The sequence below is a fragment of the Macrobrachium nipponense genome, chromosome 22 (assembly GCF_015104395.2).
Source record: "Macrobrachium nipponense isolate FS-2020 chromosome 22, ASM1510439v2, whole genome shotgun sequence".
NCBI lineage: Eukaryota > Metazoa > Arthropoda > Malacostraca > Decapoda > Palaemonidae > Macrobrachium > Macrobrachium nipponense.
Window position 1 is genome coordinate 7,047,736 of NC_087213.1, and position 23,788 is coordinate 7,071,523.

At 43.2% G+C, this 23,788-nt stretch overlaps 1 protein-coding gene across 1 annotated transcript in view; it reads left to right on the plus strand.

Annotated features, from left to right (window-relative positions):
• Positions 1–23,788, plus strand: part of LOC135198468 (thioredoxin-dependent peroxide reductase, mitochondrial-like) — a 76,970-nt gene that overhangs the window by 12,274 nt on the left and 40,908 nt on the right. Inside the window, 3 exon segments of the mRNA XM_064226039.1 lie at positions 6,155–6,211; positions 6,213–6,288; positions 7,477–7,711. Coding sequence (XP_064082109.1) covers positions 6,155–6,211; positions 6,213–6,288; positions 7,477–7,711 — 368 coding nt within the window.

The following is a 23,788-nucleotide window of genomic DNA, read 5'->3' on the forward strand; positions in this document are numbered from 1 at the left end:
GGCGCGCGCGGGGTGTCACGCCAAGTGCGCGCCAGTGAACGCCGAGCGCGCTCCAGTGGACGCCGAGCGCGCTCCAGTGGACGCCGAGGCGCGTTCCAGTGGACGCCGAGGCGCGCGCCAGTGGACGCCGAGCGTGCACCAGCGCACGCCAGGTGTGTCGCCTGGCTGAACGTTTCTGTTGAACTCTTCAAGCTCTTGTTTCAGATATGGGCCTAAAGAATGTTTACCTCTACCTCCGGTGATACCTTCTACCTCACCTGCAAAGAATGTGAAGTAGGCAGTGCTTCGGAGGAAGTTTAAAGTGAACAGACAACTTCTTCTTCGAAACCCAGCAAGACATCGGGTTTCGTGAATTCAAGAGGTCTCTGTCAATTAATATTGCTTTTCGCATAGGTGGATGGAATTAAGGAAAGCTCAAGGGAAGATCTCGTTTGCTCTACCGCAACCTTTGCCATTCGGCCAATTAAATTTAAGTTGCCACTACCGCAGTCAAGACTTTGCGATAAGGCAGTTACGGGTTATGTAACGGCTCGATGTCCTGCACTCATCAAAAGGACTCTTCAGGAAAGCGCAAGACAGGACTTCCTTTGCCATACTGCCAATAAATTTTAAGCTTTAGCAGGCATTAGTTGTGATACGGGAGAGGAAGCTGGTTGGAGAGTTTCTTCCTCTTCCCAGGATAATTTTGCAAGCTTTTTAGCCCATCTGAAAGGGTTTTTCAGATGATAGATTTTGTTAGTTTCTAGTCGGGACTACGCTGCCGAATTGAACATCGTCGTTTCTACCTGCCGTAAGCCCAGTCTCTTAACAGGATTCTTGCCCCTTCCTCGTTTGAGACGGGAATCGAAAAAATTAAATGCTTGACTCCCTGGATTACGTTTTGTCAATTCAGTGACTTCCCCCATTGACAATATACTTTCGTTTGTCAAGTAAGTGGGTATCCCCTCATGACAAAATATCTCTTTGTCCCGTAAATGGGTTAGTTCTCATTGACAAACATCTCATTAACTTGATATTGCGTAAGCGAATAAGCTCTTATTGACAAGATTCGGAAGAGCTCTCATTCGTCATTCGCAGACTCGTACAAGAAATAGACTTGTAGACTACGTCAATGAACGCTTATGTCCAGTAACATAAGAAGCTTGAGCTGACTGCTCGATTTCTCTTAAGTTTTGTTCATGAAACTTGCCTGTGCAGATATGTATGTAGCTGTATTTCCGAATTCAGCTATATATATGTCTGCCAGGTAGTATGAACAAACTTTATTGTCTTATAATTTCATATTTTGCCTTGCGTTATTTTACTTCTGGTTGGTTCAAGTCATATACGCTTGCTGTAGTTACCTCTTCGGATGGCAACCGAGAGGTCTATTGTCTATTTTAAGGACATTTAATCGTGTTACTATCCCCGCCCTGCAGCCTTCCAGGAGTTTCCGATTTATCTTTTACCGTTGTATGGTAGTGTTCTGGACGACACAAACGCATCTATATATTTAGCATTTTCTGTTTCGCTTAAATATACCAGCTTGAGAGTCTTTCGGCTCAAAAATAACGGACCTATTTCTTCGTAGAATAGGGTAGCTGGCACCCAGACATAAAGTTAAGAGACGACGTTCGTAAGCTGCTGGCTGCTGCTGTCACGCTGTGTCTGTCTTCCAGTCCACCAACTGAGCCAGTAACAGATCGGGCGCTGTCATGCGCCGTAGGTTACGTCTCTCTCTCCTGCGGGATTGACTGACTAACCGTATCTCTGTGCTGGCGGTTACGTCTCTCCTGCGGGATTGACTGACTAACTGTAACTCTGCCCTACAAGCACGGACATTTAGCCTAAGATTGAGGGGATTTTCTTACGTGATGAATAAACGTTGCATTCGTTTGCCTTACTATGTTCAACAGAGGTTATCTCTTAATCCTTTCGGTGCTCGTTACCGCACGGTATAGAACTACGAGTCTACCGCAACATTGCACTTTTATATGCTCCTCCTGCTTAGGCAAAGCGCAGCCTTATTAGGGAAGTAAGCATACTCGGGGAGGGAATGGATGAGCTTGCTGGGGACCATTTCCTTCCTGAAGAAGTTTGTTTCCCCGAATAGACTGCAATTCAGACCACAGTTTTTTCCTACCGGGAAACTGAAATATTATTCAAGATCTAGGAATGATTCTGAACATCTCTCAGTGCGTTTATCACCTGAGGTGATAGAAAGAAGGTGCCGGACATCTGGATAGGGTTTCAGATGTCCTGGATCTTAATCTGAAAGAAGTAAAAGCGATTCGGTAGTCCCTCCAGTCCTCGTAACGAGTTTTGGGAACCAGTGGTCCAGATCAACTCTGATATTCCACAGCTCTCTCATATCTTAAGAAGTATCTTCTCTCGGTCCCTGTTCGAGTTTACGAGAAAGCCTATTATAACAACAGGCGTAGAATGTAACGATCCTCTAGAGTTCGTTACCCGGATTGCAAAAAGTCTTTACGAAATCGTCTCGATCGACGGCAGCAACTATTGACTTCCGAGTGGAATCTTTCTTTAGAAGTAAATTGAGAGTTGGGAGACTTTAGGGACACCCTTTCATTCTTCTCTTCGATATGTTGAGGACGAAGAGGCTTCTTCTTCTCTGCTCCCTTATTCTCGATCCGGGATCGGTACCATTAAACGCCATCCTATGATATTGAACGGGGATGGATATTTTAGTCTCTTTTCCCCTTTTTTCAATCGCTTAGGAAATGTAATAAGAGGATTTATGACGTCACAGGGAGCGACAATGACGCTGATCGCCCCATGTTGGCCTTCAGGATCCTGGATTCACAGAGGTCACATACTTCCTAGTTCACTTTCCAAGGACCTTTTCCGAGAGAGTCGGTCTACTCTAACTCGAAAGGTACCTATAACCTCTCCGCTCTGAGTCTTGACTACGTTCAGGCTATCGAGATGTTGACAGGAATAAGATTACCGTCTTCCATTTCCGTCTGAAGAATGGGATAAGCTGGCAGTCACAACTATTAAAGAATACGCAAATATGTTGTTGACGGCCTTTGGGCTCAGAGATTTGCGTCTGTCAAACAACAAAGCCCTTCACGATCTTTGAGTTCTGTGGAATCTCGAACCTCGCTCACCATCTACTTTTTGTCTCACCTGTTTTCTCGGAGTCAGACACTCGTGCGAGATCAGGCGACATATAGTAGCCCTTGAGTTTCTTGTTGACGAAGTCGGTTGCGTTTATATACCCCCGATGATCGTGTAACATGAGACCAGGTTGGACTGTCAGGCATTCTTCCTTCGGGACTGAATCGCCTTTTTGCTCCTCGCTCCTTTCTCCTGGCGACCCAGAAGCTCGAGTCAGGAGTTGATTCGCTGACGACGTTGGGTTGCGTTGATACACCCCCAAGGTTTGCTTAGATTGAATCGCCCAGGCAGTCCAGACACTCATCCTTCAGTGAAGAATAGTGCCTTATGGTCTTCAGGGTACAGCCTTGCTGTCCTTGATTCGTCTGACTGGTCAACTGGTCGGTCACCTGACTTTAGTACAGACGGACTGACTGTGCATGTCCAGATCGAAGCTTTCAATATGGAACTTAGACGTAGTCTGAAGTTCTTGATGTCAAAGCATTCGAACCTCTCCTACCTGTTAACTTCTTGCATGTGATCAGGAAGGCCTTCTTCTAACCACCCTAGATACGACAAAGAGGGTTAGTGAGATTTTAAGCCATCGTCACAAGTTTTGGCTTTAGAGAACACAAGGCGGTGTGCTCTCTAACCCTTCCGTTGTGGCCTAAGAATGGTAACCCGTTTTGTCCTTGGGCCAGGAGCTTGGAAGCAAGGATGGCACAAGTTAGTGGGCAGGAGCCAGAGAGAGTCCTGTGCCCTGTCGGGTCTCTCAAGTTTTATCTACATAAAACTCAAGAAAGTCGAAGTCAATCGGCAATCTGCAGTGTTCCGAAAAAGACCAGACTTGCCCATATCGAAGAACAGCCTGGCTTTAGTGTTAAGGAGTTCTTTGTTTCAAAAATGCTCCTTCATTGTGTTTGCACAAAGATTTGAAATCTTTTATCTGAATGCTCACGAGGTGAGGGCGCGGCCTCGGAAGCATTTCAACAGAGCATGGCACTCAGCAACATCCTGAGTACCATGTTTTAGCGAAGCAACTCTGTGTTCACTTCACACTCCCTGCGAGATGTGAAGATGGCATATGAGATCTGCTGCTCGCTAGGGCCATACGTGTCTGCAGACACAATCTTGGGGGCAAGAAGTACCACTCATCCTATCCTGTAGAAAATGGTTAGGAAGAGCTCTTAATTTAGTTGTTGAGTCGCCGACAACGGCGACTTCTTAACTCTTCAGCCTTAGTTAACACACCTTTAACTTTGGCTAGGTTGGTCAGGTGGGTATATATATATATATATATATATTTATTTATTTTACTTCTTAGCCCTCATGGTATGGTCAATATGGTCTAGTCACGTCGTGGTCTCGCCCCTGTTGACAGATCATCTGGAGGTGCACCAGCTATCTATAGGTCTCTACCTCCGCATGGCAACTCTAGTAGCACAAAGCAGACTACGTGGCAGTAACCACGAAGCCAGCTATGCTAACAGGTGGAACCAAGATGTAAATCATCTGCATGCATTTGTTTCCCAAAATCCTTCTATTCTGTCCCTTCCCACCTCCAAAGGTGGGATTCAGCTATATATATATCTGACAGGTAAGTTTCATGAACAAAATGATATTGTTATGATACAATAAAGGTTTGGTTCATACTTACCTGGCAGATTATATATAATCAAGTACCCACCCACCTCCCCTCAGGGGACAGTGGAAAAAAATAAAAAAATTATGAATAGAAAATGGGAATGGTTCCTGATACCCGCCTCCCAGCGGCGGGAATGGGTACTAACCACCTGGCCGACCACTGCGTGTGTCGGAAGTTTTTAAAATTCTGTCGGACTTCAGAAATACAGCTATATATATATCTGCCAGGTAAGTATGAACAAACTTTATTGTATCATAACAATATCATATTTTTGTACAGAACAATTTACTTAATCATATCTAAAGCCCCTAGATTATGCAAGTTGCATGCAACTTTTAAAGAAATTACAAAATGTTATTTGAAAGAAGTGATGCATTTCATTGTTATTAAAGGACTGATCTAATTGATGGGTCACATTATAGAGTCTTGAAGTTATTGACACTGAAATATGCTATAATTTTGTATCCCTGGGTTCATACGATTTTTGCAAGGGAAAAGCTAGAAAATTAAAGATAACACATGGGAGGTTATTGACCTTCATGCATGGCTGTTAGATACACAAATATAGACCCTTATTTTACAGTATTATAGAAACCTCTAATGTTTTGGCAATTGTCAGAATAACACATTATTTAATGATTGATGGTAGCCAGTATTCATATGGGAATTTTTTTATCATTCATCACTACTGTGTTGTGTTCTTTGTTTCTTCTCAAGATGGAAAAAGCATCTTTTAGTAGAAATGGCAGTTATATTATCATGTCACTTCAGTCATGTTGCCAGCAGACGAGAAAATTGCATCTTGTGGTGTAGACTCAAAACGCAACCAGTTAATAAAACCAGTCAACCACTGCCCTTCATCTGAGAAAAATAGGCTTCTTGGTTATTCCTGTGGAAAAACACATTAGAAGTGTATTGAGTAAACGATAAATGAGACCTCCTTTACTTGGTATTTTCTAAACTACCCTCCTCCCTTTCCAACTGCAGTTTTTGTTTTGCATGCATCTAAAAACGGACACTTATTACCTAAAGTTAGTTCATTCAGTTCTTGTACAGTAGCTATATAGTTTGTTTTGAATGCTGTTTTCATGTGCCCGTATTTTATAAGCATTCTATCATCATCCAAATCAATCCATTCTTCATAGGGGTTTTAGGTATGGGTTGATAGATCATTGAGAGTTTTATGCATGGTGGAACCATATTATTTACAGCAATTTATTTCATTCCTCCTTGGTTGCTCTGTGGTGTTTAATACAGTACAGTAATAGGTTTTGGGAAAATGGTAGTTTTGTATTTATGAAATATTGTTTAAAAATTTTAAAAGTATTTTTGTAAAATGATGAACAATTGCTCAAGTCTTATGTTTTTAAACTTAAAGTCTGTGCATTAACATATTTCTTTACATTGCAGTACGTTTGTATGCCCAACTGAGTTAATTGCATTTAGTGAAAAGGCTGCAGCTTTTCAGCTTTAAATGTGAAATAGTTGGTGTATCTACTGACTCCCATTTTTCACATTTAGCGTGGATAAATATGCCAAGAAAGGTAAGAATGATTTAGTTATACCAGATCAGTGGTAAAGAATCTCTGTGACTTAATATTTAAAGTAAATGAAAAATTGACTGTTAAAGATTTGAAATTCAGTACGAATGTAATTTTTAGAATGTAGTAGGCATCATGCTGCATGTGTTAAGTATGCTATTAACTGTGCTCCTAATTTCTGCCAAGATAGGTTTGTCAAAGTACTATAATCTTCATTGCTGCTCATTTTGATTGAGGGAATATTATTCAATACTGTCATTCACTGCTACATGGGATCTGGATATTTCACGTGAAAATGTTATTCAGATGGATGTGGCTTCCAAAATGTTGCCAAGCTACTAGAAATTGAATTTAATCTTAGACATGAATGTTAAGTGTATTTATTGTTGTATGTAAATGGAAAAGTTATGTTCTAGTACATTGTGATGTTGTGTCTATGCCACCCTTGCACTGATTGATAAGTGATTACTTCTTCTGAAAAATTTATCCCCAGTGCATTGTCAGTTAGATGTTTCAGACCTTAGTGTTGCTAGCAACCTTACCTAAAGAAATTAATTTGTGAGACCTCTCCACTCTGAAAAATTCTTGGCATTTAGATACTGCCTTTTTAGTTAGTTGTGCTGCTTATAATCATCACCATTCACAATTCCTATTTGTTATAGTGGCATGCTGTTCACATTATTTTTCAAAATTTATTTATTGTTTTTTCCTGCATAGTACAGTACTGAAAATGAGTGAATCTGAAGGTCATTATTTTGTTTTACTTGTTATTCTTTACAATTCTGCCATAACAGCCATTAATCAAGATTTGGTACTGTTTTTAAGAAAGATTGTTAGAATGAAAGTGTCAGGCTGGATTATTATATTATAAAATTCAGTATCATCTTCAATCTCTGTACCATCCTCCCTTTGCAGAGTTAGATCTCAACGTAATGCTGCTTATATCATCTTTAACTTCTGTGCTAGTTTCCCTTTGCAAAGCTAAACCTTAACCTAATGCAGCCTTTGGAATTGTTGTGCCTGTAGCAAAATCCTCTCATCAGATTGCTGTACATCTGCAGTACAGAATTTCAATTTTTAGTTAGTTGAGAAACTAAGAGACAAATTTAAACCATAGGTACTGTATGAAGAAGTATTGCATCATCATTTCTTTGTTGAGTATTATCTTCAACTGTTTATATGCTATTACAGCAAGGTGGCCTTGGAGGACTGAACTATCCACTGTTGGCTGATTTTAATAAGACCATTTCTCGTGATTATGGAGTTTTATTGGAGGATGCTGGTATTGCGTTGCGTGGTCTCTTTTTGATTGATCCTGAAGGTGTTGTGAAACACATGAGTGTCAATGACTTGCCTGTTGGTCGCTCTGTGGAGGAGACGTTACGATTGCTTAAAGCCTTCCAGTTTGTTGAAGAGCATGGTGAAGGTGAGTTGATTAAATCTGTTGGGATAGTGTTGTGATTAAATGTGAACGCTATTTTAGTTCTGTAATGCATTGTACTTAGCTGTCATATGAGTCCCACTAGCATTCAAGAGACCCAAAATTTTGGGAGTTAATTCATGAAAATATAAGCTTTTTTTTATATGAGTTTTAAATTACCAGGGCTACTGCACTCTTTTGGGTAAACTAGATCTGTTTTTGTAATGTATATAAACTTAATCATATTTAACCCAATTTATGGGCTAAGTAAAAATCACAGTATATATAAAATTAATTACTGTATTGTTACAGGCCTTTAATACAAGGGAGGTTACTTATAAAAGTAAAATAGGAATGAAAAAATATTACTGGAAATGGATGAAGTAATATATATTCTAATAAGTAGGATGCCTTGATCATGGCTAGGTATTTGGTATTGTTTTTTTTTTCTTTTTTTCTTTTCTTTTCTTTTCTTTTCTTTGTACCCCCCTATGAGTTTCAAAACCTTTTTCACTTATGTCTGTTCTGCACATATTCTTTGCAGATTTTCAGTCATGAAGATTAATGAAAGAAACATGACTGGAAATGAAAAAAATAGAATCTCTTATTTTTGGTAGTTTTTAACCCTTAAACGCCGGAGCGGTAATAAAAAAAAATGACTCCCGTATGCCGGAGGGGTTTGAGAGTGAGCGCGGTAAGCGGAAAAATATTTTTTTTCAAAAAATCACAGCGCGCTTAGTTTTCAAGATAAGAGTTCATTTTTGGCTCCTTTTTTTGTCATTGCTTGAAGTTTAGTATGCAACCATCAGAAATGAAAAAAATTATCATTATCATATATAAATAAATGCGATATATGATAGCGCAAAAACGAAATTTCATATATAATTGTATTCAAATCGCGCTGTGCGCAAAACGGTTGAAGGTAAACAAGTTACTTTTTTTTCGTTGTAATGTGCACTAAATTGCGATCATTTTGATATATAACACATTGTAAAACGATCAAAAGCAACAAAGAGAAAATATTATCACAAAATAATGCATGAATTCGTACGCGCTTACGTAAACACATATTTTTTTCAAAAATTCACCATAAATCTAAATATTGTCCTAGAGACTTCCAATATGTTTCAGAATGAAGACAAATGATTGAATATTACTATACTGTAAGAATATTAGCTTACAAATGCAGTTTTCGACCATATCTGACGAGCTAAAGTTGACCGAATGTCGAATTTTTTTTATATATATATTTTTTTATATGCAATTATTTCGGAAATAAAGAAAAGCTACAACTTTCAAAAATATTTTTCGTTTTATTCTACATTAAATTGCGCACATTTTCATATATAAAACTCTATGAAATGCCTAATATGAAACGGAGCAAATATTCTGAGAATGGGACTTACGCATTTCGGAGATTTGTGGCGGAGAATCCGCAAGGCGCGGAGGGAAGGAAAGGTTTTTTTTAAAAATTCACCATAAATTTAAATATTGTGCTAGAGACTTCGAATTTGTTTCACGATGAAGATAAATAACTGAAATATTACTAGACTGTAAGAGTTTTATCTTACAATTTCGTTTTTTCGACATTTCGGGTAGATCAAATTTGACCGAACGTGGTTTTTTTTCTATTTATCGTGATTTTATATGCAAATATTTCGAAAATGAGAATAGCTACAACCTTCAACCTATTTATTGTTGTATTATACATGAAATTGCGCACATTTCATATATAAAACGTTATGTAACGGCTAATTTAAAATGGTGCAAACATTACCACAATCGCACGTATGATTTTTTCGGAAGAGTTACCCGCGCGGACGTAAAGAAAATGTTATTTGTTTCATAAATTCACCATAAATCGAAAAAAATTTGTTCCGACACGGCATACAAACCTTCGGTCCTTTTACAATAGGAAGGTACTAGCGGCAGCTGGATAGGTCGTAAGCTTTCGAACAAGGGGTTCGGTAGTTAACTGCTTGTCCGACAGGCGCGCGCGCGCGACTGGTAGGTAAACAAATCACTTTTGCTTTCGGCCTCATGCTGGCGGTGTGGACGTGTATCATCGCTCTCTGCCCGCTTCATCGTCGTTTGCTTTCGCATGATTGTGTTTTTTTTCTTTTTCTATGTATCTAGTGAAACTGAATTGTAAGTACAATCATTTCATTGAATTCAATTGTGAATTAAAGGATCTTGGTTCACAACGCCTCCGATTACCCGAGTGCCGGGACTGAAGGGCGTAATTGCGGGAATTCATTTTCCCAGAATGATCCTCGTATTGTGTATGCTCGGTGCCGAGGGCGGGAGCGCTCGCTCCGAGCGTATATTGGGTTGGAAATGTGTAGATGAAAATCGTAAGTAAGTGCTCTTTCATTTATAATTTTTTGACCTGTATGCCCGTTCCGAACGAATGCGCTCGGCACGGAAACTTATTCAGTATGAAAGTGGAATCGCAAGTACAGTATTCTTTTTCATTTTCATATATTATTTTTATTGTAGCAATACTCATTTGGATCAGTTTCCGAGCTTGCCCTGGAGATTGATCCTTCCCCCTTTTTAATTTTGAATGAAGTGAAATCGCAAGTGCAGTTCTTTTTCATTTTCATTTTTTTATTGAGATTGCATTGTTTTGACTGGGATCAATGTTCCGCTATTCCAGGGAATTGATCCTTCCCCGATTTTTATTTGTATGAAGTGAAATCGCAAGCGCAGTAGTCTTTTCATTTTCATATTTGTTGATTGCATCATTTCATTATGGATCAAGGTTTCCAGAAACCTTGATCCATAAAGGTAAGGAATGAAACCTTTCACCCTTGCGCTCGGTACGAGGGCGCAAATGCGATCGATCCAGAGCCCTTATTCATTGTGAAGTGAATCGTTTTGCAAGATGCATTTTCATTTTGTTCCTTATTATTGATTGCATCAATTTATTTGGTTCAAGTTCCGCTCAGTCAGGGAATTGATCCTTATGCCTTGTATTCGTGCCGATGGCACGATTGCTCTAGGGCTCTTATTTTGTTGTTGGGTACATGGGGACTGTGCGGGGGTGGGGAACGAGACCCCCCCCGCTCAGTTCCCACAGATGACTCTTCCCCTTGGGGGGGGGGAGGTTATCGGCGTTCTTCTCCTCGCCCGATCCGTCGAAGCGCGGGGGAGGGCGCTCGAGGTGCCCCGATGTACAATTGTATTAGGGGTCTTCCACTCGTTCGGGGGAGGGATCAAACCCCCGCACGAGGGGATTTCCCCCCCATTAATCGCTCTACTATTATTTCCGCAGGTGCTACTGCCACGAGGGTGGACCTTGGTGAGGTATGGGCGTCCTCCAATTGCAGAGCGTGCTGGTGTCCAGGGGCTGCGGTTCTATGTCTGGGCCTACTGCGGTCACCCATGGAGTGGTGACCACGCAACCAGGTACGACGTCCCTCCTCACCTGGTGTACTCGCCTCACGTGGTAAACAGTCTTGCCTACAGCGCTGTGAAGTGCCGTTCGCCGTACCGAGAGGGGGCGTGCCGCCGCCGCTCGTGGTTGCCGCGCTGCAGCGACCACACTTCCGCTGCCCTAGAACTCGCCCCTGGACCTGCCGCCGGTACCAGGATGTTGCTGGCTGCTGCTCCCACTTCCTGTGTTTCCGGTGCTGCCTGCCGTACCTGCCGATTCTGGGCTGACTGTCCATGCAGTTGCTGCGCTGGCTGGCCCTGCCGTTGCTGCGCTGGCTGTTCCTGCCGTTGCTGCGCTGGCTGTCCCTATACCGATGATTGTTCTGGCCGTGCCTGCTGTTCCTGGATGCCCATACCTTGCTGATGTCGTCCCTGTTCGTGGTGGTACTACCCCAGACTTTGGTCTGTCTGTACAGGTGCGTCCGGGCCCTGTGGCTTCGGCTACAGCAGCCCCCGGCTCCGCCCTGGATAGCAGTCTTACGTCTGTCCTGAGGAAGCTGACGAAGAAGAGGAGGAAGGTGTCGTGGTCGTCGTCTTCATCTTCTTCATCGTCGTCGGCCGCCGCCTCTTCCCCTTCGACTTTCTAAGGCTTTACAGCCGAGGAAGAAGAAGGTCGCCTCCTCCCTCCTAAGAAGTCTCCCTCGGGAGCTTCTCGGACCACCCGTCTCACCTCGGTGGGACGGGAGGGGTTCCTTCCGCTGGTCCTCTATGCGGGCCTTCGGGAGCGGGGCCCGTCTCTTCTTCCGCCAAGGAAGAAGGACTACGGGGACCAGAGGGTACCGGCTAACACCGGTACTTCCTCGCCTGGTGTCAGTGGTTCTGCCACTGCATCAGGGTCCGTCTCGGCCTCTCGTTCGCGGGAGGTACCGAGAGTGTACGGTCGCCTACCAGCGACCAGTGCAGCCAGGAACCAGACCTCTGAGAGTCCGCTCAGCGTCAGGTTCACGGCACGGGGCGGAAGACTGGTGACAGCCGCTCATGCGACTCTCACCAGACCAGCTCTCACTCTCGCGGTGAACAGCTGGCTACCCGGGGACGTGACGGTCCACGACCGACCACGGGCTGAGGCTGGGAAGAGGTCCTCCGTTCGTTCGCCGGTGCCAGCCACGGCTGGAACCAGCGACGTGACCGTGCCGTGATGGACAAGCAACCCGCGGTCTACACTGCGACAGTAGGGCCTGCAGTTCGCCTGACCGTCGCTCTCACAGAGAGCGATCGGGAACGGCAACCAGCACCAGCTCTTCTGACACTCGAGATCGGGGCCGCTGTGCTCAGTCCAGCCGTTCTCCACAGCGAGACGGTTCGACCAGGCCTGCAGCTCGATCGTCACCGCGGGTTTTTGACGATCGCCTGCAGCCCTCCAACGCCTGCTGGTTTCTGCCAGCGAGCGACGAGGGAGCGTCAGGTCTGCCTCTCCCGTACCTTCAACCTCCTACGTGGGTTACACCGGGAGAGCGAGGTATTGAGGAGTGATCGTGAGGGGTGCGCCCCTCATGATCCCACCACGACGCCCTACGTGCCAGGCACGGTTCTTGGACCGACCAGGACGTATGCGCCAAGTGGATGGGGAAAGACCGAGAGGGCTGTCGCTGTTCCCCCTTCTTAGGAGGAAAGGTTTTCTCGGAATGCTCTTGTTCGAAGGGCTTAAACGTCCCACTCTGCAAGATGCTGTGACTTCCGAGATCCAGAGGAACTTTGCCGAGGTTACGGCGCTGATTCGTCAGCACAATGACCTCGGGGAAGGATCGCCGCTCCCACCAGCAGAGCCACGTCTTCGGCTCGAGTCGTTTTGGGGCCCGAGAGGGAACCCAAATCGACGGTGGGTCGGCCGCGATCGGAGCTTGCCGACTGTGTTGAACCAGGTAGTCTCTCGTCTCCGGACACAAGAAGGCTTCTCTCAGTTCTGGACGGTCGAACAAGCTACTTCACCTCCTCTACTGCGACAGAGGCGTTTATACGTGTCTTCGGACACCGTATTTAAATACCCCTTCGGTCCTCCATGAGGTTTCGACCTCGACGAGGACTGGAATGAGTCGGAGCGGTATCGGCTCTCTACTGTCAGGTGTCGATCAACCCCACCCAGACGACGTTCACAGTGGCGGCAGACACTTACCTACAGTATGAGTTCGTAACCCTCCTCGGGAAAACGTTTTCTCCTGACGATACGTTTTTCCCAGGCTCTGAGAGGCCATCGCCGTAAGGCGATGGCTGCTCCTTTTCTTCTCCAACTGCTAGATCTCGATTTCTACGGGAATCGAGAGGACCACCAGCCGATATCATCTGACGAATTCGGTGGGGGGTTCGCAGAGTGCTTAGAATTCTACGGAATTTCTAGCGCACTCAGAGTGTTCGAGTTTTTTACGATCTCCAAACACTCAGGCGAGACCACGGTCCAAGTGAGCGAGAATCCCCGATAATTGTTACACGATAATCGGGAACCTCGCTTATGCTCGAATTCCTGTAATTTCTAGCATTTGGAAGAAGACTGCTGCTGAAAGAAGAGTATCTCACAGTAGGCGCTTAACCTGGAATAGAGAAGAACGGACGGGAACTTCCAGTTTGGCTTGAACTATCGTCTTCGGTATTCTGTTCACCATTGAAGCTTTCCTTTGGGAAGACTTCTCCTTCACTCTCTTGACTAGAGAACGAAGGCGGTCGATCTGCTCCAATCCCTTATTCTCATTCCTCGAGGGGAAAAGAATTTAGGATGGAGGTCGTGGGTACAGAACCTACAAATATACTACGTATATTACCCCTCGCGACATGATTCTTTAACAGTTGAATTGTCCGTGGGGTAGGCGCATACCGTAGTGTTAACTCTACGGTTTGTGACCGAGACGAATTGTATCTTAATTGAACTGCAACTCGGGGTTGCCTGCAACCTCCCAGCAGTTATCATTTTCGATTTTAGATACTTGGTATTGTCATGACAACACCAAATCAGCTTTTGTATTTACCGAAATCCGTTTCGGTTAAACTAATAAGTTGCTCGAGCGTATTCTTTATGCTCGATGGTTCTAAGCCGAACGCATTCCTTCGTGGAATAATGGATTACCTGGCAACTCAGGATGACGAGTCACCGAGAGCTACTGCGTATTGAACTGCCTGATAGCGGCTCAGTATCAGCTAGGTCTCGGAGATGCACGGTCGGTTACGTCTCTCTCTCCCCTGGTTGGATTGACTACCGAACCGTATCTCTGCCCAACAATCATGGACTTAGGTCTCTGATTAACGGGGATTCTCGCAATAATGAAGGACCATCTACTGCTGTGACGCATCGATTTCATCGCCTTCGACATTGCGAGAATTTTCAACAGAGATATCTCTTGGACTCTTTCATCTTTTCTGTTTACCGCACGTAACAGAAGTCTGTACTAGTCAACCGCTGCATCGCCCCCACTGCGATAATGCGAATGATTTTTGCAGACATCTGAGTTTGTCTTCAAAATATCTCGTATTCGTAGGTGTGCAATTTTCATTGCTCGCCCCGAATTACAGATATGTCAGAAGACATCGCCTACTCTCCGACCTGACAGCTACTTCCAAATGTTCAGTCCATGAGAAGCGTTCTTCAGGCAGTAGTTCCCTGTCTTCATTACTGGAAGCGCTCCGCTTTTATTGCAACTACGATCCTCACCGGACAGCAATCAATAGCGGTTTAGCGTTCTCAGTCTTTGTAGCACAGGTTCAGAATCTTGAGATCCTTCTCTCGGTTCAGCTGTGAAGACGTAGGTTGCATTTTCTGTACACCTTCGTCTTCAACGTCACATAGTGTTGTTTCTCCTTACCCGAGAATCAACTATACTATGAGATATCTTGCCATCAAGGACCTCGGTCTCTAGAAGGCAATTGACTTTCGCCTGTTGGGCACATGCCTTAAGAGAGTCATCACCTTGCCTTCTGGCATCGGTGACGAACAAATTATTTGTTTAGTCTCTTGGCATAACCCTTTTAAGGCGAAGGTCACGTGACTTGCTCGGGTGCTTGGACAACTTGCCTCCTACCGAACGCAGTCAGTAGGCAGCTGTCAGAGCGCCCAAGTCTGTTACGAACTTCGCTGTGGACTTAGTTCGGTTGTTTCCATAACAATCATTTTCTTCGTCCTAACGGCTTGTCACAGTACCCATACCATCGACACCCAACATTTGAGTGTCGGTGTCCTATCCACTACCGAGAACAACAACTTCGCTGCAGACGGATAGACCCAGTATGGGTACAGGACATCACCGAAGTCGAGAAGAGGGATAGGTCATACGACAATTCCCTTCTTTTCCTCTGAGGTAATTGCATGACTTTGCCTGCGAAGTCAAGCATCCAGGGATGGGGATTCGTGACGCTCGATTTCGTTACCGAATTCGTAGCGAAGACTCTGAACCCTTCGGTTCCTGACGATCGGAGGTTAGAGTCCTTCACAGTCCCCTCCCTAATGGACTTCACCGCCTTCGATCGAAGGAGATGCTGCTTTGTCCTGTGAAAGCACGACCGCGCTTTCTGAAGAAACTCGACATCCCAGGCGGAGTGTTTGAAGACTCTTCGTCAGCACCAAGATGACCTAGAAGTACACTCCCTCGAGTTACACAAGAACTTCTCCGTGGCGCAGGCTGAAGGCAGGGGTCTGGTACAACCAGACCACTGGCACCTCCTTCTACCTTTTGGATATTGCCCACAGGTCCTTGGATCGTTTTCCTTAGGAACCGTGGTGGCTGCACAACACGTTGTGTAGCTAACCCAGACCCTAGCAGCTGAACAGCATCGAGTCCTGGTGTGACTGTATGAATAGATAGTGAATGAGAAAGTGACTGGCTTCTCTTTGCTATCTTTTTCTACCCCTCTACCTGTGGGTAGAGGGATACGGTCATTACCCTGCTGGATATGGACGAGATGCCGGTGAGCTATATGACAGAGCCCCATCCTATCCCTTTCACTAGGGATAGGAGCAGAATATCCACCACTTCCTTCTACAAGGGGGGAAGTGGATGCCTACAAGAGTCAAACCCATGACTTTATATTTGCTCCTGTACAGGAACAAGTTCTTGCATTGCTGGTACGAAGAGATGCGCATGACCCCTCTCTTAGTACTCGGTCCAGAGGTCTGACCATTGATCCTGCGGTGCACACCCCGATCAATCGGACAGAGGGCTTGGATCCCTCCCTCGCTCTTACGACCAGGGAGGCCGCCCAAGGTTGGGCGAACACCAGTCTGTTCACCAAAAGACTCAGATTCCACCCACCAAGAAGTGAGTCTTCCTATTGTAAAAGGACCGAAGGTTTGTATGCCGTGTCGGAACAAATGACAATTTGTCCAAAATTGCATTTTTCCTAACTATACAAACCTGAGGTCCTTTTACACATAGCCCCACCTCATGCCACCCCTCACTCTGCAGTTTTTGCTTGGGCCAAAAGCAAAAGTGATTTGTTTACCTACCAGTCGCGCATGCAAAATTCGCGGCGCCTGTCGGACAAGCAGTTTAACTACCGAACCCTTGTTCGAAAGCTTACGACCTATCCAGCTGCCGCTAGTACCTTCCTATTGTAAAAGGACCTCAGGTTTGTAGTTAGGAAAATGCAATTTTGGACAAATTGTCATATTGTGCTAGAGACTTCCAATTTGTTGCAAAATGAAGGTAAATGCTTGAATATTACTAGAATATAGGCGTTTTAGCTTACAATTGCGTTTTTCGACCATTTCGGTAGTCAAAATTTGACCGAGGTTGAAAATTTGTCACATCATTTTTTATATGAAATATTTCAAAATTGATAAAAGCTACAACCATGGGTTGTTTTTAGTTGTATTGTGCATGAAATTGCGCACATTTTCATATATAAAACTTTATGTAACGGCTAATTTAAAATGGTGCAAACATTACCACAATCGCATGTATGATTATTTTCGGAAGAGTTACCGCGCGGACGTAAGGAAAAAGAAAAAGTTTTTTCATAAATTCACCATAAATCGAAATATAGTGCTAGACACTTCCAATTAGTTGCAAAATTAACCCTCTTACGCCGGGCCCCTAAAAATCAAAACGTCTCCCGTATGCCGGGCCTGGTTTGGAGTGAGTGAGCGCGGAAGTGGAAAAAATATTTTTTTCAAAAATTTACAGCGCGCGTACTTTTTAAGATTAAGAGTTAATTTTTGGCTCCTTTTTTTGTCATTGCCTGAAGTTTAGAATGCAATCATCAGAAAATGAAAAATAATATCATTATCATATATAAATAATGCGATATATGGTAGCGAAAAAAAAAAAATTCATACATAATTGTATTCAAATCGCGCTGTGCGCCAAACGGTTAGAGGTAACAAGTTACTTTTTTTTTCGTTGTAATGTGCACTAAATTGTGATCATTTGATATATAACAACACTTGTAAAACGATAAAAAGCAACACAGAGAAAATATTATCACAAAATGATGCATGAATTCGTAGCGCGCGGATGTAAAAAAATAATTTTTTAAAAAATTCACCATAATCGAAATATTGTTATAGAGACTTGCAATTTGTTTCGAAATGAAGAAAATGATTGAATATTACGATACTGTAAGAGTTTTAGCTTACAAATGCAGTTTTTTACCATTTCGAACGAGTTAAAGTTGACCGAATGTCGAATTTTTGTTAAAAGTTTTTTTTTATATGCAAATATAAAAAATATGAGAAATGCTACAACCTTCCAATAATTTTTGTTATATTGTGCATGTTTTTGCGCACATTTTCATATATAAAACTTTAAAAAAAGCGTAATATTGAAAGGCTCAAATATTAGGAGAATGTGACCTACGCGTTTTTAGCGTTTTCCCGCGATTTTCGGCCGAGAATCGGCGCTTCGCGGACGAAATAAAAATATTTTTTTTTTTCAAATATTTCACACCTAAATCGAGATATTGTTCTAGAGAACGGGCAAATATTTTTTAAAATGGAAGATAAATGATTGATATTACTAGACTGTAAGATTGTTTAGTTGTTATAAATGCGTTTTTTTTTACCTTTTCGGTTGAGTCAAAGTTGACCGATCGTAGTTTTTTTCGTACTTATCGTACTTTATATGCAAATATAAAAAAAATGAGAAATGCTACAACCTTCCAATAATTTTTGTTATATTGTGCATGTTTTTGCGCACATTTTCATATATAAACCTTTAAAAAAGCGTAATATGAAAGGCAACAAATATTAGGAGGAATGTGACCTACGCGTTTCCGAGATTTTCGGCCGAGAATCGGCCGCGCGGACGGAATAAAAAATATTTTTTCAAATATTCACATAAATCGAGATATTGTTCTAGAGACTTGCAATATGTTTAAAATGAAGATAAATGATTGAAATATACTAGACTGTAAGATTTATATGTTATAAATGCGTTTTTTTACCTTTTCGGGTTGAGTCAAAGTTGACCACGATCGTAGTTTTTTTTCGTACTTATCGTACTTTATATGCAAAATAAAAAAACAAAAAATGAGAAATGCTACAACCTTCCAATAATTTTTGTTTATATTGTGCATGTTTTTGCGCACATTTTGCATATATAAACTTTAAAAAAAGCGTAATATGAAAGGCACAAATATTAGGAGAATGTACCTACGCGTTCCGAGATTTTCGGCCGAGAATCGGCGCGCGGACGGAATAAAAAATATTTTTTTCAAATATTCACCATAAAATCGAGATATTGTTGTAGAGACTTGCAATAGTAAAATGAAGATAAATGATTGAATATTACGAGACTGTAAGATTTTTATGTTATAAATGCGTTTTTTGACCTTTTCGGTTGAGTCAAAGTTGACCGATCGTAGTTTTTTTTCGTACTTATCGTACTTTATATGCAAATATTTCAAAAATATAAATGCTACAACCTTCCAATATTTTTTGTTATATTGTGCATGTTTTTTTGCGCACATTTCCATATATAAAACCTTTAAAAAAGCGTAATATGAAAAAAGGCCAAATATTAGGAGAATGTGACCTACGCGTTTCCGAGATTTTCGGCCGAAAATCGTCGCGCGGGAGGGGAAAAAAATTATTTTTTTTCAAAAATTCACCATATCGAGATATTGTTTCTAGAGACTTGCAATATGTTTTAAAATGAAGATAAATGATTGAATATTACTAGACTGTAAGATTTTTATGTTATAATGCGTTTTTTTTACCTTTTTCGGTTGAGTCAAGTTGACCGATCGTAGTTTTTTTCGTACTTATCGTACTTTATATGCAATATTTCAAAAATGATAAATGCTACAACCTTCCAATATTTTTTGTTATATTGTGCATGTTTTTGCGCACATTTCCATATATAAACCTTTAAAAAAAGCGTATATGAAAAAGGCACAAATATTAGGAGAATGTGACCTACGCGTTTCCGAGATTTTCGGCCGAAAATCGTCGCGCGGAGGGGAAAAAAAAAAAAAATTATTTTTTTCAAAAATTCACCATAAATCGAGATATTGTTTCTAGAGACTTGCAATATGTTTTAAAATGAAGATAAATGATTGAATATTTACTAGACTGTAAGATTTTTATGTTATAAATGCGTTTTTACCTTTTCGGTTGAGTCAAGTTGACCGATCGTAGTTTTTTTCGTACTTATCGTACTTTATATGCAAATATTTCAAAAATGATAAATGCTACAACCTTCCAATATTTTTTTTTATATTGTGCATGTTTTTGCGCACATTTCCATATATAAAACTATTAAATAAGCGTAATATGAAAAGGCACAAATATTAGGAGAATGTGACCTACGCGTTTCCGAGATTTTCGGCAGAGAATCGGCGCGCGGACGGAATAAAAATATTTTTTTCAAATATTCACCATAAATCGAGATATTGTTCTAGAGACTTGCAATATGTTTAAAATGAGATAAATGATTGAATATTACTAGACTGTAAGTAATTTGCTTACCCCCCATATATAATGATATATATATATATATCTATATATATATATATATATATAATTATATATATATATAGATCTATATATATATATACGTATATATATAATTTTTTTTATAGAAAATATATATATTACATTCTTCGATTCTGGTACCAATACATAAATAAAAGGAATGCAGGTGCACTTCTCTTTTCGCATACAATGAAATGTCTTATTATTATTTTATCATGCACACATTCAGATATATAAAAAATTGTAATAAATATAAAACTAAATATAAAATAAATGCAGAATACTCACTCGTAATCCTGACTCTTCGTTCTATTCTTGTTTTTCTCCCTCCTCCATTGAAGAGTCTTGCATTTTTTTCCTCTCGACATGACGAGGTACAGGTGGAGGAGGGAGACGCGCGCCCTTACGGCCGCTGGGATAGGGCGCGGTTCCGTGCGCCCTCCCTTGACCGCCGCTGAGTCGCACTCCAATACAAGGCCACACTGTGGTATTTGCGGTCACACTCCCCGAACCTGCATAGAGCTATCTTGCAGGTGCGACAGAAGAACCGGGTGTCTCTCCTTCTGCCATTCATATGGCACACCCGGCACCGTTTCTGCCTGCGCCCTTCTAGGAGATCCAGTGTGATCCCCTGGCATTAGCCGACACGGAGGGTCCACTACCCGACGAGAAGGGGCGCGGGTTGGGGGCGTCAGCAGGGGCGGCGGCAGCAGGGGCGTCAGCAGCAGGGGCGGCGGCAGCAGGGGCGGCGGCAGCAGGGGCGTCAGCAGCAGGGGCGTCGGCAGAAGGATGACCGAAGTTGGCACCCCGAAGGTCTGCCCTTTCCTCTATGGGTAGATCTACAGCTCGGGGCAGGGGGGCAGACATGGAAGGCCACTCATTGGGATCAAAGTTGATGAGGGCTTCCCCGGCTGCCTCAAGGAACTGTAAGTGGCTCATCCTCCGTAGATCGGGACCGTAGTACCCACAGTAGAGTACGTAGGCATTTTGGAGGGCCAACTGAAGGATGTATTTGAGGAGCTTCTGTGTCCACCTTCTGGTTCTCCTGGCGAAGGGATAATATTGGATGAGTTGATCAAAGAGATCAACTCCTCCATGTGCCTATTGTAGTGCCCAATGACGGTAGGGCGCTCAACACGAAACTGCTCATACACAACTCGGCCCTGTCGACGCGTCTTCTCCGCTGCACGATCTCCTCTTGGACAGGTTCATGGCTCGTCGTAATCATGGGGACGAGTCGGACACCCTTCCAACAGATGACGAAGACAGCTCCCTTCCGCCGCCACTGTGTCTCTCCTCTTGCCAGATGTTGCTGATGGCTAGCGTACCTCTTGAGGGAATTCGGGGCCCCACGCACCAACCGAAGGGTACCACTGACGTGAACACCTGCATCATACAGTTCCTGGGCCAGGGATACCGAGTTATAATAATTATCCATAAACAGGTGGTATCCCTGGTTACGGAAACGATCCACAAGCTCGAAAACAGTGTCACGGCATCGTGGGAGAAGACCCCGGAATACACCGAAAAGTCCACGACGTAGCCAGTGTTGGCCTCGGTAATAAAAAAAAATTTCACGCCATATTTCTTCGGCTTCTTGGGGTTTATACACTTTGATGCTTAGACGTCCTTTGTAAGGCATCATCCCCTCATCTAAAGAAAGGTTCTTTCCAGGAATCACGAGAGTTTTACAGCGTTCACGAATATATTCCAACACTGGGCGCACTAAAATGAGGCGATCAGAGTTATTCCGGGGTATGGCCCTTACGGTTGAAGGCGTTAAAATATCTGTCCAAGCGCCAGGAAAGTATCACGGGGCATAATGCCGGGCACATAGGGCGTACATAAAAGAAAATTACGCCTCCAATACATCCTGACGTCGGCAGCAGGAATCAATCCAAAAAAAACGTGGAGCCCCAAAAAATGCGCCATGTCAGAGAGGTCGCAGCCTCGCCAGTGATAAGATAATGTCGTGCGTAGTTCATCACGGCAATACCTGGCGTAGTCCACCGTCTCTGCTACCAGGTACTCCAGCAATTCCCGCGTAAGGAAAAGCTGAACAAAACCCAGAGCAGTCAGGGGAACAGGTACGGTGAGGCCAGGATTTGCCGTAAATGGATGCATGGTAGGTGGTGTGGGGTCCTCTGTCCACCCATCGTCGCTCTCGGACGACCCTAGGCTAGCACGACTATCCGACCTTCTACGTGCCCCTGCGCGCGCGCGCGCGCGGGCACGAGCGCGGGCACGAGCGCGGGCACGATTTCCCACACGAACCCCCCTCACTGGCCCATCTCCCTCACTCAAGCCTTCGCTTTCTGTATACCCATCATCATCACCAACAAAACTTGATCCTAAATCATCGTCCTCCCCCTCCTCAGATTCCCCCCCCCTCATAAGCACTATAACTACTAAATTCTAGTTCACTTTCGGGATGTGACCCTCGAACGACATTGGGGGCAAATAATCCTCGTCATCACTATGATCGGGAGTAATGTCCTCGTCACTGGATGACCAACCGCCATCAAAATGAGGACTTGCCAAATGCTCTCGATCGAGCTCCGATAAATAATCGTCAATGTCTCTTTGTTTGAGCCCTCCCAAATTCCTACGAATGCCCCTAAGGATGGCACGATGTTTCCTTGGGTTACTAACGGCAAATGAGACACATTCGAAGCACTTTCATCGACACGTGGTTCGCACAGAACGGCGTTGAGGACCGAGGTCAGGTTGGGTGCTGGGTCCTTCGCCAGCATCCAAGTCCAAAACTCTTCTAACACGATCCCTTCCGACGGGTAAAACGCGCCTTTCGCGTGTCATACGACGGTCAGACATCTCTATGAACGTTCTGTACCAACACAAATGTTCAAAGTCTCGCACAAGCTCAGTCAAACACGATTGCGGCAAAAGATCGCTGACGGATGATGCTACGATGATGCTGGCTGGAGCGAGAAGAAGGATTCCGCGCATGCGCACTTGGTCACGCTTCAAAACAAAAACAAGGCCTTGATCCGTGATCTCCCAGCATCCCCCAAGGCGCGTGATTCAAAAGTTTTCGGCTGGTAGGCCTATAAGTATTTTTCCGCGAATTTTAAAAAAAAACTTTTTTGAGTCGACGTATGGTACGTTCCATCGGCATACGGGAGACATTTTGACTCGACGTTTAATACGTCCAATCGGCGTAAGAGGGTTAAGTTAAATGATTGAATATTACTAAAATATAAGAGTTTTAGCTTACAATTGCGTTTTCGACCATTTCGGTAGAGTCAAAGTTGACCGAAGGTTGAAATTTTGGCACTTATCGTTATTTATATGAAAATATCTTAAAACTGATAAAAGCTACAATCATGAGTATTTTATTGTTGTATTCTACATAAAAATGCGCACATTTTCATATATAATACTCTATGTAACGGCTAATTTAAAATGGTACAAAAATTATGTCAAAGTGACGAAATAATTTCAGAGATGTGTCACAGATACTTTTTAGTGCGGCAAGAAAGAAATTCGCGCTTGCGCGCCTGCGTAACGATTGTAAACAAAACAACACCTTGATCCGTGAACTCCCAGCATCCCCCAAGGCGCGTGATTCAAGAGTTTTCGGCTGGTAGGACCTAAAAGTATTTTTCCGCGAATTTTTAAAAAACTTTTGTATGTCGACGTAAAATACGTCCAGTCGGCACCCGAGAGACAAAAAATGTCGACGTAAAATACGTCCAGTCGGCGTTTAAGGGTAATAGGCACTTTAAAATCAG